At 42.8% G+C, this 14,268-nt stretch overlaps 2 protein-coding genes across 3 annotated transcripts in view; one reads left to right on the plus strand and one right to left on the minus strand.

The window, feature by feature from the left end:
- The window catches only part of LOC119361684 (ABC transporter B family member 4-like), a 12,518-nt gene extending 1,721 nt beyond the window's left edge, over positions 1–10,797 (plus strand). Inside the window, exons 2-12 of one of the 2 annotated variants that reach the window (XM_037626814.1) lie at positions 4,976–5,030; positions 5,423–5,598; positions 5,709–5,930; positions 6,022–6,260; positions 6,356–6,881; positions 6,961–7,234; positions 7,331–7,958; positions 8,053–8,281; positions 9,178–9,444; positions 9,561–9,824; positions 9,913–10,797. In XM_037626814.1, the coding sequence (XP_037482711.1) occupies positions 4,976–5,030; positions 5,423–5,598; positions 5,709–5,930; positions 6,022–6,260; positions 6,356–6,881; positions 6,961–7,234; positions 7,331–7,958; positions 8,053–8,281; positions 9,178–9,444; positions 9,561–9,824; positions 9,913–10,557 (3,525 nt within the window). In that variant the 3' untranslated portion in view covers positions 10,558–10,797. The remainder of the gene's footprint in view (positions 1–4,975; positions 5,031–5,422; positions 5,599–5,708; positions 5,931–6,021; positions 6,261–6,355; positions 6,882–6,960; positions 7,235–7,330; positions 7,959–8,052; positions 8,282–9,177; positions 9,445–9,560; positions 9,825–9,912) is intronic. The other variant, XM_037626815.1, reaches the window with a different exon arrangement.
- A 454-nt stretch (positions 10,798–11,251) lies between these two features.
- Positions 11,252–13,092, minus strand: LOC119361685 (UDP-glycosyltransferase 88F5-like). The gene has a single exon (XM_037626816.1). The coding sequence runs from the start codon at positions 12,976–12,978 to the stop codon at positions 11,509–11,511; it is 1,470 nt and encodes a 489-aa protein (XP_037482713.1). The 5' UTR covers positions 12,979–13,092; the 3' UTR covers positions 11,252–11,508.
- Positions 13,093–14,268: the final 1,176 nt, after the last annotated feature.

Genomic DNA, 14,268 nt, shown 5'->3' on the forward strand with positions numbered 1-14,268 from the left:
AAACCGTGACTCTCATGAAAGAAAAAAAAATAGAAAACACGTTTTTTCCGTTTCCGAGGAGGCACGGCCGTGACTCTCGCGAAAGCACAACCGTGCCTCTCGCGGAAGCAAAACCGTAACTCTCGTGAAAGGAAAAAAACAGAAAACACGTTTTTTTTTGTTTCCAAAAGGCATGGCCGTGACTCTCGCGAAAGCACAACCGTGCCTCTCGCGGAAGCAAAACCGTGACTCTCGCGAAAGAAAAAATAAACAGAAAACGCGTTTTTTTTTCGTTTCCAAGAGGAACGGCCGTGTCTCTCGCGGAAACAAAACCGTGACTCTCGCGAAAGGAAAAGGAAAAGAAAACACGTTTTCTTGTGCAAAACAATTTTTTTAAAAAAAATTTGTCGAGAAGATAGGGAAGATAGATGGAAAACCAAAACATCAAAAAAAACCGAGGAAAAAACGTTTTAAAAGCTGAAAACGGGTGCCGAAAAAACAATCCGAAGGGAGCGCCCAGAGCGCGACACGTGGCGAATCACTGAGAGCGCGCCAAGTGGCGCTGATCGTTGCGAGGCTCCCGAAGGAGCGTTCGCTAAATTTGTTGCTCTCGGTTTTTTCCTTTTTTTTCTACTTCCCGATTTGCCCCAGCTTTTCTCCTTGGCTTCTCATTTTGTTTGCTCTGTTTTCCATCTTTTTATCTATTCCATTTTTATTTTTGTTTTGTTTCACACTTATTACATACCTGAACATTTTTTTAAATGTGAGAACATTTTTTCAAGTAAAAATCTTTTTTTAGTTCGACAACATTTTTAAAAATTGGAAAATATTTTTTATAGTAAACATTTTGTAAAATTGTATGTGTTTTTTATAAAATCATATTTTTGGAATAATATGAGTATTTTATAAATGTTGTGCATATTTCTGAAAAAATTGTGAATATTTTCTAAAAATTCATGAAATTTTCAGACAATTTGCAACCATTTTTAAAAATAAATTATTAAATAATTTATCATGTAAGAAAAATGATAAAATTTAAAAATCAGCCAAACAAAAATAAGCCCGACGGAAGGCCGGCTCACATGACTACAGTAATGCTACTTTGGCAGGCCCAACGTCGCTCACTCATGTGCGGGAGTTTGATATTATGTTTTTGTGGGCGTCAGATAGGATTACCCCTCTATTGCTATCAGGCAAATCCAATCCTATTTGTCCCTCTTTGTGGTAAATTCGGACGTCTGTGCAAAAGTTTTCCAGCTAGTGAACCCGGGTGGTAATGTGCGATGTGATTGTTTTTCTTGCTGATTTATTTTTTATTTTATTGAAATTTCCTTGTTATTATTTTTTTATTGTTTATTATTTTTCTATTTAATTGTTTGGATCCTTTTTCTTTTTTACTAAGATCATTTTTTAGGTCTATTGCTCCTCCTTTTCTTTATGTTTTTCTCTTTTCAAAAAGTTCCTGAACATTTTTAAAATTATACCAACACAAATACAGGCACACATAAATAACTCTTCTCAAGATCTGAGCAATTATTTTTCAAATATAATGATATTTATTTTCATATGCATGGATTATTTAGTTTTTGAATACGAGATGCACATTTCTTTTTCCATGTTCAGCTACATGAACAGCTTTATTTTCTATATATAAATATTTCACATTATTAAACTGATTAAATAATAAATCTACTATGGTGAACCAATGTTTGTTTCATTATGTTTCCCTTTAGGCAGAGCCACTACATTTCCCGTTTAAAGCAGCAAATAGGAGATTCCCGTTTGGCAATGCCCATATATGTGAAAGTATTCTTGCAAGTTACAACAAAAGCCCCCTTATAAAGAAAAAGTTTGCACACAATAAAAATTAATATGAGAAAGAAAAGGAATTTAATTAATCCTATATGCATTGCGTTACAATGGCAACTAAACAATAAGCACTAGTGTTTAGAAAGCGGAGAAAGAGATAGAGAAGAGGGTGACGATGGGGGAGGGATGGCGTCCGCTTAGAGCTGTGGATGGGGAAGGATGGAATGAGACCAACGGGGAGGTTTGGGGAGACTTGGCAGTAGTGGAAGAAACACAAGGGGATTTCTTCAATAGCATAATGTGGACCCATGTATGGAAATATTGGGGAAGGCTTAATCCTCACTTGAGAAGCCGCCTAATAGCCAGTATCCGTGAGTGAATCAGAGCGCCCCTTTGTTGGTGGGACTAAGCCTGATCTGCATCTTGATCTTGTTGGATGAGGGAACTTTGAGTGGGGGGTGCTATCACGCGAGGAGTGGCCCACAAGGAAGGTGGCATGAGGAAAACAAATTAGGAGGATAGGGTGCCAATTTTGAGAGCGGGAGGTGGACAGAGAAGGAGCGATGTGTTGGTGGGCGGAGGTGCCAGAGAGGATAAGACCCTGTCTTCTTCACATCAATCTTTGAGGCGTCAGAAAAGAATAGCTAACATGGAGTGAATAATGCCATATATTTCTCAAAGTAGCCTTTATTTCACTTGATGAACAACCTTTATTTATTTCATTTGTTTCTAGTTCCTCCACATTATACCTAGCTTCATTCCTAGTTCTTCCAATTATTGCATTCCTGTGTGTGTGCGCGCGCGCACTAGTAGAAAAACGACTTTTAGTACCGTTCGTAAGGACCTTTAGTACCGGTTCTGGAAACCGGCACTAAAGGGTGGGGACTAAAGGTCCCCCTTTAGTCCCGGTTCAACACAAACCGGGACCAAAGGCCCATCACGTGTGGCACGAGGCGCGCCGTGGTCTGGGGGACCTTTAAAGGATTTTTTTTGATATTTTTTTGAAATAAAGCAAAAACAGCCCGCCTACTGGGCCGTCACGGCCTGCATATGACTAGAAACCCAACCTCTAGTTGGGCCAGGATGTAGGCCCGTACGGCCCAGTAGGCCCCACATGGCAGAAGACTTGCAATAGGCCCACAAAGGCCTGCTTAAAGAGGAGCTCGACACGGTAGCCCTGTCGGGGCTTATAAACTGGTGCGAGCTCCTCTCAACTAGTGAGGTGGGACTAAACATTGTGCACTGCGGGTGGAAGCGCACCACCTTTAGTACCGGTTGGTGGCTCCAACCGGTACTAAAGGGGTCATGGCCTTTAGTACGGGTTGGTACTATAGACCTGAACCGGTACTAATGCATAGCCGTTCGAACCGGGACTAATGGTACCATTAGTGTCGGTTCATTTATAAACCAGGACTAATGTTTCTCACTAAAGTAGTTTTTCTACTAGTGGTGGTGTGTGTGTGTGTGTCTGAGAGAGAAAGGATGGGAAGAGGCGTGACATCGAGGGATTTTGTTTCAATCCGCACCTTTATATGAAAGCCTAACATACCTAATGGGTTGAATCTTTTGTGAGTGGGCTGAAAGTTTCAGCCATGTGTGACATGGTTGCCACTCAAAATTGTGTATGATGCAGGTTTATTCGTGGTGGTTTCAAAATAAATAGTCGTATCCACCTCATCAGTGATAACTTTTTGGAACCATGTGCGACTAGGTGTCTTACACGTCCTATTGTGTACTAGTGCATCATGTGGTACTAACGTTATTATATTATCATAAGAATTATCAAGATTTACTAAATTTAAATGGAATGTATTCCCATGATAAATAATGGTCAAATTTGCATATTGGAGAACACATCAATGCTAAAAACACTGGGTAAATATAGAGACCACATCAATATCCAAAACACCATCCTTATCTTATTTTTTAAATATGTATATGCCATAAATAATGGAAATAGTTGCACATTGGATACCATCTCAATAACCAAAACATCATCCATTCACACATACACGCGTGCATGGGGACGAGAGAGAGAGAGAGAGAGAGAGAGAGAGAGAGAGAGAGAGAGAGAGAGAGAGAGAGAGAGAGAGAGAGAGAGAACTGGTTAATATAGGCTACGAAACAACTGACTTGTATGAACAAATGTAGGTAGATGTTCCTTTAAAAAACGCGTTACCCATACAAGACATCAACCAAATATAGGAACAATATATAGCCCAGTAGCAGTACGATACAAGATGTCACAATCAAGCCTAATTTTCTAAGTAAAGTAGACAGATCAAGTCCATAGCTCCTAATCTGCACACATGTGACACTTGAGGCAGAACTGTAATCGCCACCTCAAACATTTATGCCTCTTCCCTCTTCTCGCCACAACTAGACGGGGAGACATGTTTAATTAAGATAGAGTGGTGTTCTTAGGATGTGGAGCAACATATGTTTGAGAGGTTTTTGATAGTTTTTGGTGGTGGCATAGGGGGCTTGGAATGAGATGAGATATGTCATTTATAATTCGGATTTGGCGATGAGGATGTTGTGGCGATTCGAGCTTAAGTTAATGCTCTACAAAGAGAAGGCTCCTGATATGGCCTTTACTTATTGGATACGGAATGGTAATAGAAATGTTGTCTCCCCCTTTGAAGGTGTATCATTGATGTTGGTGATCTAGAGTTCACGTATTCGATCTAGAAACGGAAGTGGGGTTGTCTCTCTTACCCAGGCCCATACTGTTTAAGAGTCTTTATCCAGTGTTTGTTGGCCAGTTAGATCTGGAAATGCCCTTGTGTGCGCATCATCTCTGTTTTAATGCCACTCATCAATCTAACTCAAATCACGTAGTACAAATAAAATCGACATGATTTTTTCTCATACAACATTCTAGTGTTAAATGGCTTGCTATAGTGTCTCTACAGTTCCATTATATATTTTTTGGACTCCAAAATGCTACATGACCTTTCGATGTTCCACTATACTAGCGATTGCACTATACCTCCGAATTGCTATTTGACTTAGTTTATAGCTAGCAATAGCCCGACTATTCCATATAGGCAATTTATCACAAAATAATGTGTTTAATTATATTGAATTACACTTAAATGTAAATACTTTGAATGGTTATGTGGCATAGTGTAAGACAGTAAACACATCAATACATTTTCACCTTGTTGTCATTTCATTAATACAGGCGGTTCTGAACTTTGTCTACTTGGGTATCGGAGCAGCAGTCATATCCTTTCTCCGTGAGCACGACATACTTTGTCGATGTATTCATATGTGTTTGCACCACCTACTAAGATACTAGTCAATTGTTGTACATGCTTGAGAAATGGTGCTTAATGCACAAACTAGCGTTTTATATTTGCAAGTTATCGTCATGGCATGATTCCAAGTTATGTTCTTATAGTTCCTATTTGAATAGTATATAGAAGAACCCTGAATATAAGATGAACGGTCTTAACATGTTTTATATTTCAACAAGAAGAAGATAGATGAACAAACATGTTAAAACTCCATTAGTAATGACGGCGGGAAAAATGTATTCACGTAACACATCTACAACAAAATTGAACCATGCGTAGGCCATGCAGTGATCATCATATCAAGGTAGGATAAGCCAACTTTTTGTGTGCAGAGGTGTCATGCTGGACAATTACTGGTGAAAGGCAGGCATCACTCATTCGATCTCAATACCTCAAATCTATCTTGAGACAGGATATTTCATTCTTTGACACAGAAATGACAGCTGGGCAAGTAGTTTCAAAAATGTCTGGTGATACCGTGCTAGTTCAAGATGCTATTGGTGAGAAGGTAACGACTTTCTCCAAGTCAATTAAAGAGCAACAAGAAAAAATATATTCATCAAATTGCAACTCATATTAAAATTGACATAGATATATATGCATTGTAAAATTCCCCAGGTCGGCAAGTTCCAAAAACTCGTGGCTGCTTTCCTTGGTGGTTTCATTGTAGGTTTTGCGAAAGGATGGATTCTATCTCTTGTCATGTTGGCATGCGTACCTCCAGTTATATTTGCTGCAGGAGTAGTGGCAAAAGTATTGTCAAAAATCTCTAGCAGAGGTCAAGCATCATATAGTAATGCGGGGAACATTGTCGAACAGACAATTGGAGCCATAAAAACAGTAAGTTCAGTTCACAGAGCAATTAAACATTGGTTATTATAAATGACTTTCCGTGTACCCAGAAAGTTATCTAGTGGCTATGTATGTCCAGGTTGTTTCTTTCAATGGAGAGAAGAAGGCCATCATATCATACAATAAACTAATACACAAAGCATACAAGACTGATGTTGAGGAAGGACTTACCAATGGCTTTGGCATGGCATCTGTTTTGTTCGTATTCTACTCTAGCTATGGTTTGGCCATATGGTACGGTGGAAAGTTGGTACTTGCAAAAGGATACACAGGAGGACAAGTCATCACTGTCTTATTGGCTATCATGACTGGGGCAATGTGAGTTTTTACTCCTACACTGAAGTAGAATCCATACGATAATGATCCTTCATATCAAATTATTGGTAGTGAAAATTTTCAATTGTTTATTGTAGGTCTTTGGGTAATGCAGCCCCATGTATGACTGCCTTTATAGAAGGACAATCAGCAGCACATAGATTATTCACAACAATCAAGAGGAAACCAGAGATTGACCCTAACAACAATAGTGGTAAGCAACTAGTAGATATGAGGGGTGATATTGAGCTGAAGGATGTCTATTTTAGCTACCCAACAAGGCGTGGGCAACTAATATTTGATGGATTCTCACTACATGTGCCTAGTGGCACTACAATGGCTATAGTTGGAGAGAGTGGGAGTGGCAAGTCAACTGCGATTAGTCTTGTAGAGAGATTCTATGATCCGCAAGCTGGTGAGGTTTTGATTGACGGAGTTAATATCAGAGATTTGCAACTTGAATCGATAAGAAGGAAAATTTCTCTTGTTGGCCAAGAGCCCTTGCTCTTTATGACATCGATTAAAGATAACATAACGTATGGAAAAGAAGATGCAACAATTGAGGAGATCAAGAGAGCCGCTAAGCTCGCCAACGCAGCAAATTTCATCGATAAGTTGCCCAATGTGCGTGAAACATTCACTGTGTAATTCCAAGTTCTTGCATTTGAGTTGAGTACTAATATTTACATTTATCTTGTACCAGGGTTATGACACAATGGTTGGCCAGCGTGGTGCTCAACTTTCAGGGGGACAAAAGCAAAGGATTGCAATTGCTAGGGCAATCATCAAAAACCCCAAAATACTTTTGTTAGATGAGGCTACTAGTGCATTAGATGTGGAGTCGGAGAGGATAGTTCAGGAGGCATTGGATAGGATCATGCTGGACAGAACTACGCTTGTGGTTGCACATCGTCTAACTACTGTGAGAAATGTTGATTGCATATCAGTTATTCAACAAGGAAAGATAGTTGAACAAGGTCATGATCCCCATTTCCACCGTTCACTTCTTATCAATCACCTATTTGGCACATTTTTGACTAAATTGTTCATATCTCTACATATATTTTATATAGGTTCCCATGATGAATTAATACTAAACTTAGATGGTGCATACTCTCAACTTATCCTTCTCCAAGAAAGGCATGTAGAGCAGAAAATAGACCATCGACTATCTACCCCAAGATCAAGTACAAGCCTGTCATTGAAGCGGTCGATTAGTGCTTCACTAGGGAATAATAGTGAGCTTTCTTTCACACTCCCCTTGGGGCTACCTAGCACGATTGATTTGCCTGGAGAATATGATACACATGGAAAGAATCAAAAAGAGAAGAATGATGGGGGAGAGGCACAAAAGAAAGATCCTATGGTACGTCTAGCAATTCTTAACAAGCCAGAGGTACCTATTCTTATATTAGGATCCCTAGCTGCAGCAGTTCATGGAGTTATTTTTCCAGTGTTTGGTTTAGTGATTTCAAGTGCAATTAAATCTTTATATGAGCCACCAGATAAACTTAGAAGTGATACAAGTTTTTGGGGTATGATGTGCTTTGTTATGGGTATCATATCAGTAATCACAATACCAGCAGAGTTCTTATTATTTGGAATAGCCGGAGGCAAGCTTATAGAGCGCATCCGAGCTTTGTCATTTCGAAGCATTGTTCACCAAGAAGTTGCTTGGTTTGATGATCCTAGAAATTCCAGGTGTGTGCAGCTTTGATCTCTTGGATTCTCTTCCTACTATAGATTTCATGAACACTACTTTCAGGTACTATAACTGCCAAATTATATCTTACAGCGGAGCACTTGGTGCAAGACTATCAATTGATGCTTTGAACGTCCGGCGTTTAGTGGGCGATAACTTGTCATTAATTATTCAACTTAGCTCAACGCTTGTCACAGGAGTTCTCATTGCTATGATAGCAGACTGGAAGCTCGCTTTGATCACCATGTGTGTGATTCCACTTGTGGGTCTTGAAAGTTATGCCCACGTGAAGTTCCTGAATGGTTTTAGTCAAGATGCTAAGGTAATTAACTAAATAAAATTGTTGGGTTGTTGCCAAGTAATATGACATTTTTTTTAATAATTCCTAAAAGGCAAATGAACCCAATAGTACCATAAATGTTTCTTTGGACTTAGGCACAAAAATATAACTTTACCACCAATTTGCCCCATAATACGTAGCAAAAGCCAAGGAAATTATACATTATGAAAGTATCTTCTGAGATTTTTTTATGCATATGACTTAATAAAGTAAATCTAAATTTACTAGATGGCAGTGTACCAGACATTATTGACTCTCATTATTTCCAAAAACACACCTTTTGGGAAACTTTGGGGGGGGGTAATAAAATACAACGAGTGAGTTTTCTACTATCAACCTGGAACCACTACCTCTTTATTTGTGCTTTTTTCTACATGTTACATCAATTCAAGTTCAATGGCTCACCCTATTCCATATAACCCATATCCTATTGGGCACATTTGATTTCCATCGTGGGAAGTGTCCCAATGAGTGTTCATGCTTGGCTTACAATCTCACATGGTCTCCTTGGCCCCATAGTTACAGCATGTCATAGTACTTTTATATCCCGTGTCGTGATCCATGCAGAAATTTGAAGAAGGTGGTGAACTTAGATTGTAATGAGGGGAGCTTCGTTGTATTTTGATTAGTTCTCCTACTATTGTTTGCACAAGATTATTAGCAAGATGAGAAAGGGAAGCTGAAGAGGTGGATGAACCATGATAGGCTCCATTTAAATAATAGTGAAGATAGAAGATAAAGAAAAATATTCAATTATGTTTACGATTTCAAACATAGACATCTTCTACTTCATCAAGCGTAGTAAGAATTGACACTTACTTCATTTTTATTTCCTCAAAAGTTTTGAAGTTAACGATTATAGATTGGTCATTCTCCAGATGATGTATGAAGATGCAAGTCAAGTGGCCACGGATGCAGTTAGTAGTATAAGGACAATAGCTTCCTTTTGTTCTGAGAAAAGAATTACAAGAATATATGATCATAAATGTGAAGCCTCGGTGAATCAAGGAGTCAAAACAGGAATAGTTGCGGGTATCGGATTTGGTTTCTCATACTTGACATTGTACTTCACATACGGCCTTTGTTTCTATGTCGGGGGGCAATTCGTGCAACAAGGAAAATCAAATTTTGGTGAAGTTTTTAAGGTATGTAGATGCATTATTTCACCTGTAAAGTTACTCACTAAGGATTATCTTGTCCTTATTTTTTTTGCCATAGTTCTATCATGAGGTCATTTCACTTACTAAGTCATACTTTGCAGGTTTTCTTTGCACTGGTCTTAGCAACTATGGGAGTATCTGAAACAAGTGCAATGGCCTCCGATTCAAAAAAAGCAAAGGATTCAGCTATCTCTATATTTACTTTGCTAGACCGAATATCTGAAATTGATTCAAGCAGCAATCAGGGTTTGACATTAGATGAGGTCAAGGGCAACATTGATTTCCAACATGTTAGCTTCAAGTACCCAACTCGCCTAGATATTCAAATCTTCCATGACTTTACCCTGCACATACCCTCTGGAAAGGTTAGCCTACTTCTCATATAATAATCGCATTGTCATATCTTGTACAACCATGCACTTAGGAGCTTGCTTTCGATATGCTCTCATATAGACTGTTGCGCTTGTTGGAGAGAGTGGTAGCGGCAAGTCAACAGTAATCACACTATTGGAGAGATTCTACAATCCCGATTCAGGTACCATTCAATTGGATGGAGTGGAAATCAAGAGCTTAAACATCAATTGGTTTAGAGACCAAATTGGACTGGTGAGCCAAGAGCCTGTACTCTTCAATGACACAATACGTGCCAACATAGCCTATGGTAAGGACGGGGACGTAACCGAAGAGGAGGTCATTGCAGCTGCGAAAATATCCAATGCACATGAGTTCATATCAAGCCTTCCTCAAGGATACGGCACCTCCGTTGGGGAGAGAGGGACACAACTATCCGGTGGCCAGAAGCAGCGGGTGGCTATTGCGAGGGCGATACTCAAAGATCCTAAGATACTACTACTCGACGAAGCAACTAGCGCCTTGGATGCAGAATCTGAGCGAATTGTGCAAAATGCCTTAGATCATGTGATGGTTGGCAGGACCACGATTGTCGTGGCACACCGCCTATCTACTATTAAAGGCGTCGATATCATTGCAGTTCTCAAAGATGGTGCAATAGTGGAGAAAGGAAGTCATGAGTCCTTGGTAAACATCAAAGATGGATTATATGCTTCACTAGTTGAACTCCGTTCATCATCACCGTAATTCCTAGGATTAGTATCGGTTCCTATTTGCATACATGGGTTACATGTTGGTTGACCCCCTTTTTGATTGTTGACTTGGAAATGCGATACATTAATTGTTTGGAACTTGAAAAGGAGCTCAAGAAGTAATTACAATTTGTCGTGTCTATGCCTATCTAATTTAAGAGTGTACATATTTGGAAAGAAAGATTATTTGTCGGGTTTTGATTCTCAAATGTACATTTCTAGTGTCAATGCATAAAGGTGTGTGGTTGTGTACCGTACATAGCGTATATATAATTTTTCGAAGAATCATCGTTTGACATGTCAAACATATCATACATTGTATGAAGATGACATAGCTCCTTTTTTTCAGATGTTCTTGCTATCCACGGTTTAGGTGCTAATCCGTACATGTGTATTTTCATTATGGCGATGAATGTTTATGTTGCTTCCTTTTAGGTGCTTTTGTGGCCACAAATGGTATCATCATGTCTTTGTAGTGCTTTTCCTTTTGAAACGATGTTTTTGAAGTGTTATCCTCGATGCACGTCTATCTTTCTCGATGGAAGAGCATACACTTGTTGCTTCTCTGAATGTTCATTGCCTCATATGCATAATCAGGATTCTTACGGTCGATTTAGCAGTGCCCAGACATTTACTTATGTTCTGGTGCTGATATGTAAATGGAATATGGTCCTTGTAAGATGGGGATCTGCACTTGTAAGCACTATCCATATATAGAGATTAAATTACAGTAATGAAATATACATACATACCCGCGTACATGTGTATTTTTCAGACCTTTTCTGAAACTTTAAATATGTCATTTTCATTTAAAAAAACTTTGTTCATGTGCACTTTCTTCTCTGTTGAGAATCACAAGTGTGCATCTTTTTCAGGCTTATCTAGATTGCCATAACAGTGGACTGATACAGATGTTTGATGTTCGCAGGTAGTCGCTTGACCTCCATTATTGGCGTTGCACCTTATCGTCTCCCATCCAGCCCTCCACCAGCTTGGTGAGCGTCACGTCCGACTCCCCGCCCGCGGCCAGCGCCTCCTTGGCCCTCCTCATGGCGCCCAGCGTGCGCTCCCGGAGCACGCTCCCGCCGTCGGACTCCATCAGCCACCGCACCTTCTTCTCCACCTCGCCGGCCTCCACCAGCTCACCCTCTTGGTCGTACCCCTCCACCGCCGCGGCCAGCCCCAGCTCCTTCTCCAGGAACACCCGGTTCAGCCGCTGCTCCGCGTACAGCGGCCACGCCAGCATCGGCACGCCGGCCATCACCGCCTCCAGCACCGAGTTCCAGCCGCAGTGCGTCACGAACCCGCCCACCGCGCCGTGCGCCAGCACGTCCCGCTGCGGCGCCCACGTCTTCACCACCAGCCCTCTTTCTCCGATCCGCTCAAGGAAGCCCTCCGGGAGCAGCGCGCCGAGGTCCGGCTCCGGCGGCTCCTCGAACCTCTTGGCCGGGTCCTCGTTCGGCGGGCTGCGGACCACCCATAGAAACCTCACGCCGCTCGCCTCCAGCCCGACGCCGATCTCCCTGATCTGCGCCGCGCTGAACACGCCCAGGCTGCCGAAGCAGAGGAACACCACGCTGCCCTCCGGCTGCGCGTCCAGCCACGCCAGGCACTCCCCGCCGCGCTTCACGCCCACCTCCGCCGACTTTATCAGCGGCCCGATGCAGTGCACCGGCGGGGTCGGGAGGCCGGGCGGCGTGCAGAGCCCCGCGCCGATCGCCTCGACGGCGCGCGGCTCCAGCGACCGGAACGTGTTGATGATGATGCCCTGCGAGCGGCAGAGGTCCGGTGAAACCTGTAAAAAGCCCCGGTACGCCGCGTCGTCGCGGTCCTGGAGCGGCTTGAGCGCGTGCGTGGCCGGGAACGGCGAGATCCCCGGCACGCGCACCAGCTCCTCGCCCATCTCCCGGAAGCTGGCGGCGCTCTGCTCGTGCAGCACCGGCAGGTACAGGAAGGACGCCAGGGCCTCGGCGCCGGACGTGAAGAAGCAGTAGCCCGGGACCCCGAGCTCGGCGGCGAGGTCGAGGGCCACGCTGCAGAAGAAGTCGACGACGAGGACGGCTGGACGGGCATCACCGGCGAGGAGGAAGTCGCGGAGGTGCGGGTTGGAGAGGCGGGCGACCTCGTAGGTGACGGCCTCGGGGTGCGAGGAGGCGAGGGGCGGGAACCGGACGCGGGGCAGGCAGTGGAAGGAGATGGCCGGGTTGGCCGCGGTGACGCCGGCCAGGAAGGGCCCCCGCGCGCCGGTGTCGACGAAGGGCAGCTCCACGATGAGGATGGTGACGGCCAGGCCCCGCGCTGCGAAGAGCTTGCCGAGCTCGATCATGGACACCAGGTGGCCCATCCCCGGCGACGGGTACAGCACCACCCGCTTCTTGTGAGGCGTCCCGGCGGTGGTGCCCAGGCCGTCGTCCATTGCTCTGTGCTGCTCTGGAATGTGCAGTGGAGCTGGTGGTGGTGGTTCAGCTGGATGGGGGATGGTGAGCGAGGAGGACCGGCCATTTTTATAAGCGGTGCGCTACGATCTGTGTGGCCATTAATCGGTGATGCAAGGTGTCCAACAGGATCTGCCATGTCGCTGTCTCCCCTCTGCAATTTTCCATATAGGGCCACACCACTTTACAGTTTACACCATGCAAAAAAGACGGATGGATCGACGTGGACCATGTGTGCTCGCCATTGCACCATGTGCAACATCTATCTAGCACCGACGGTGCACAAAGAAAACAATCCGATAACGCCCCGAGTACACAGCAAATCAAACATTTTTTATGACAAATTTAGTGAGGCGAGGGCGACAACTTTAGTTGACAAGCATAGCAATCTCGTGTTTCAGTTAATTTTTCAACAGAAAATTACGGTGTGCATCAACTAACTTGCCGTCACTAGAATTGCCATAAATAACGTATGATTTGTCATGTGCTCGCACCTGACGTCAGGTACTTATCATTTCCGCAAAGAAATTGGATGCTCCCTCCGGGCCGGAATGTTAGTTGGGATGGAATTTGAGATGTTTTAATTTGACTAAAATGTGTGTAATATATTTTAGAACTATGTTTGGAAAAACGCATTCAATGAAAAATTTAAGATATGTTGTTTTTTGTACCATACATGAGGCATGTTCCGTTAGTCGAAATGAAGACCTAAACCCGTGTGTGATTGATAAACCCAGATGGAGATGGTTCCCAACGTTTGACAATGTGAAAAAACAGAAATTTCTTTTCGACAAGTTTGGCCTAGCATGTCTCAATCATGGTTCGCGCGGATGTAGTCCTGCCATTCTGTATGCACCACATTGTGTTGAATGAGGCGAGACATGTCAGTACGTTTGGTTGTTGCGGGCACTGCGACGGAGTGAACATGGCAAAAGCGGAACATGGATGTGCCCAAGTGGGACTCTCAAATTGCCATCTCGCCCTCCACCTTTCACATCTCAACGTTGCAGCATGTACTAGCGAATATGCTGCAAGAAACATCTCATGAGTATGATCCGAAGTAGGGGTCCCAATCACTCTCAGATGAGACCAAAATCGTCACAAATAAACAAATGCGAAGATAAGACTCTGACACAAGAGTTAAAGGGTCCGTCTATGTCTCGATCAACTAAGATTTCCTGAAGTCTCAATCAATTCAAATCTCACTTGACGGAGAGAAAATCTTTGTCAATTTAAAAACATGTTATACTCCCACATATATCACAACATAT

Source organism: Triticum dicoccoides, chromosome 2B (genome assembly GCF_002162155.2).
Source record: "Triticum dicoccoides isolate Atlit2015 ecotype Zavitan chromosome 2B, WEW_v2.0, whole genome shotgun sequence".
NCBI classification, from domain to species: domain Eukaryota; kingdom Viridiplantae; phylum Streptophyta; class Magnoliopsida; order Poales; family Poaceae; genus Triticum; species Triticum dicoccoides.

What these genes read in the sequence shown, in the direction of transcription:
- LOC119361685 (XM_037626816.1), bottom strand. Translation starts at nt 12,978, where the DNA reads ATGGACGACGGCCTGGGCACCACCGCCGGGACGCCTCACAAGAAGCGG.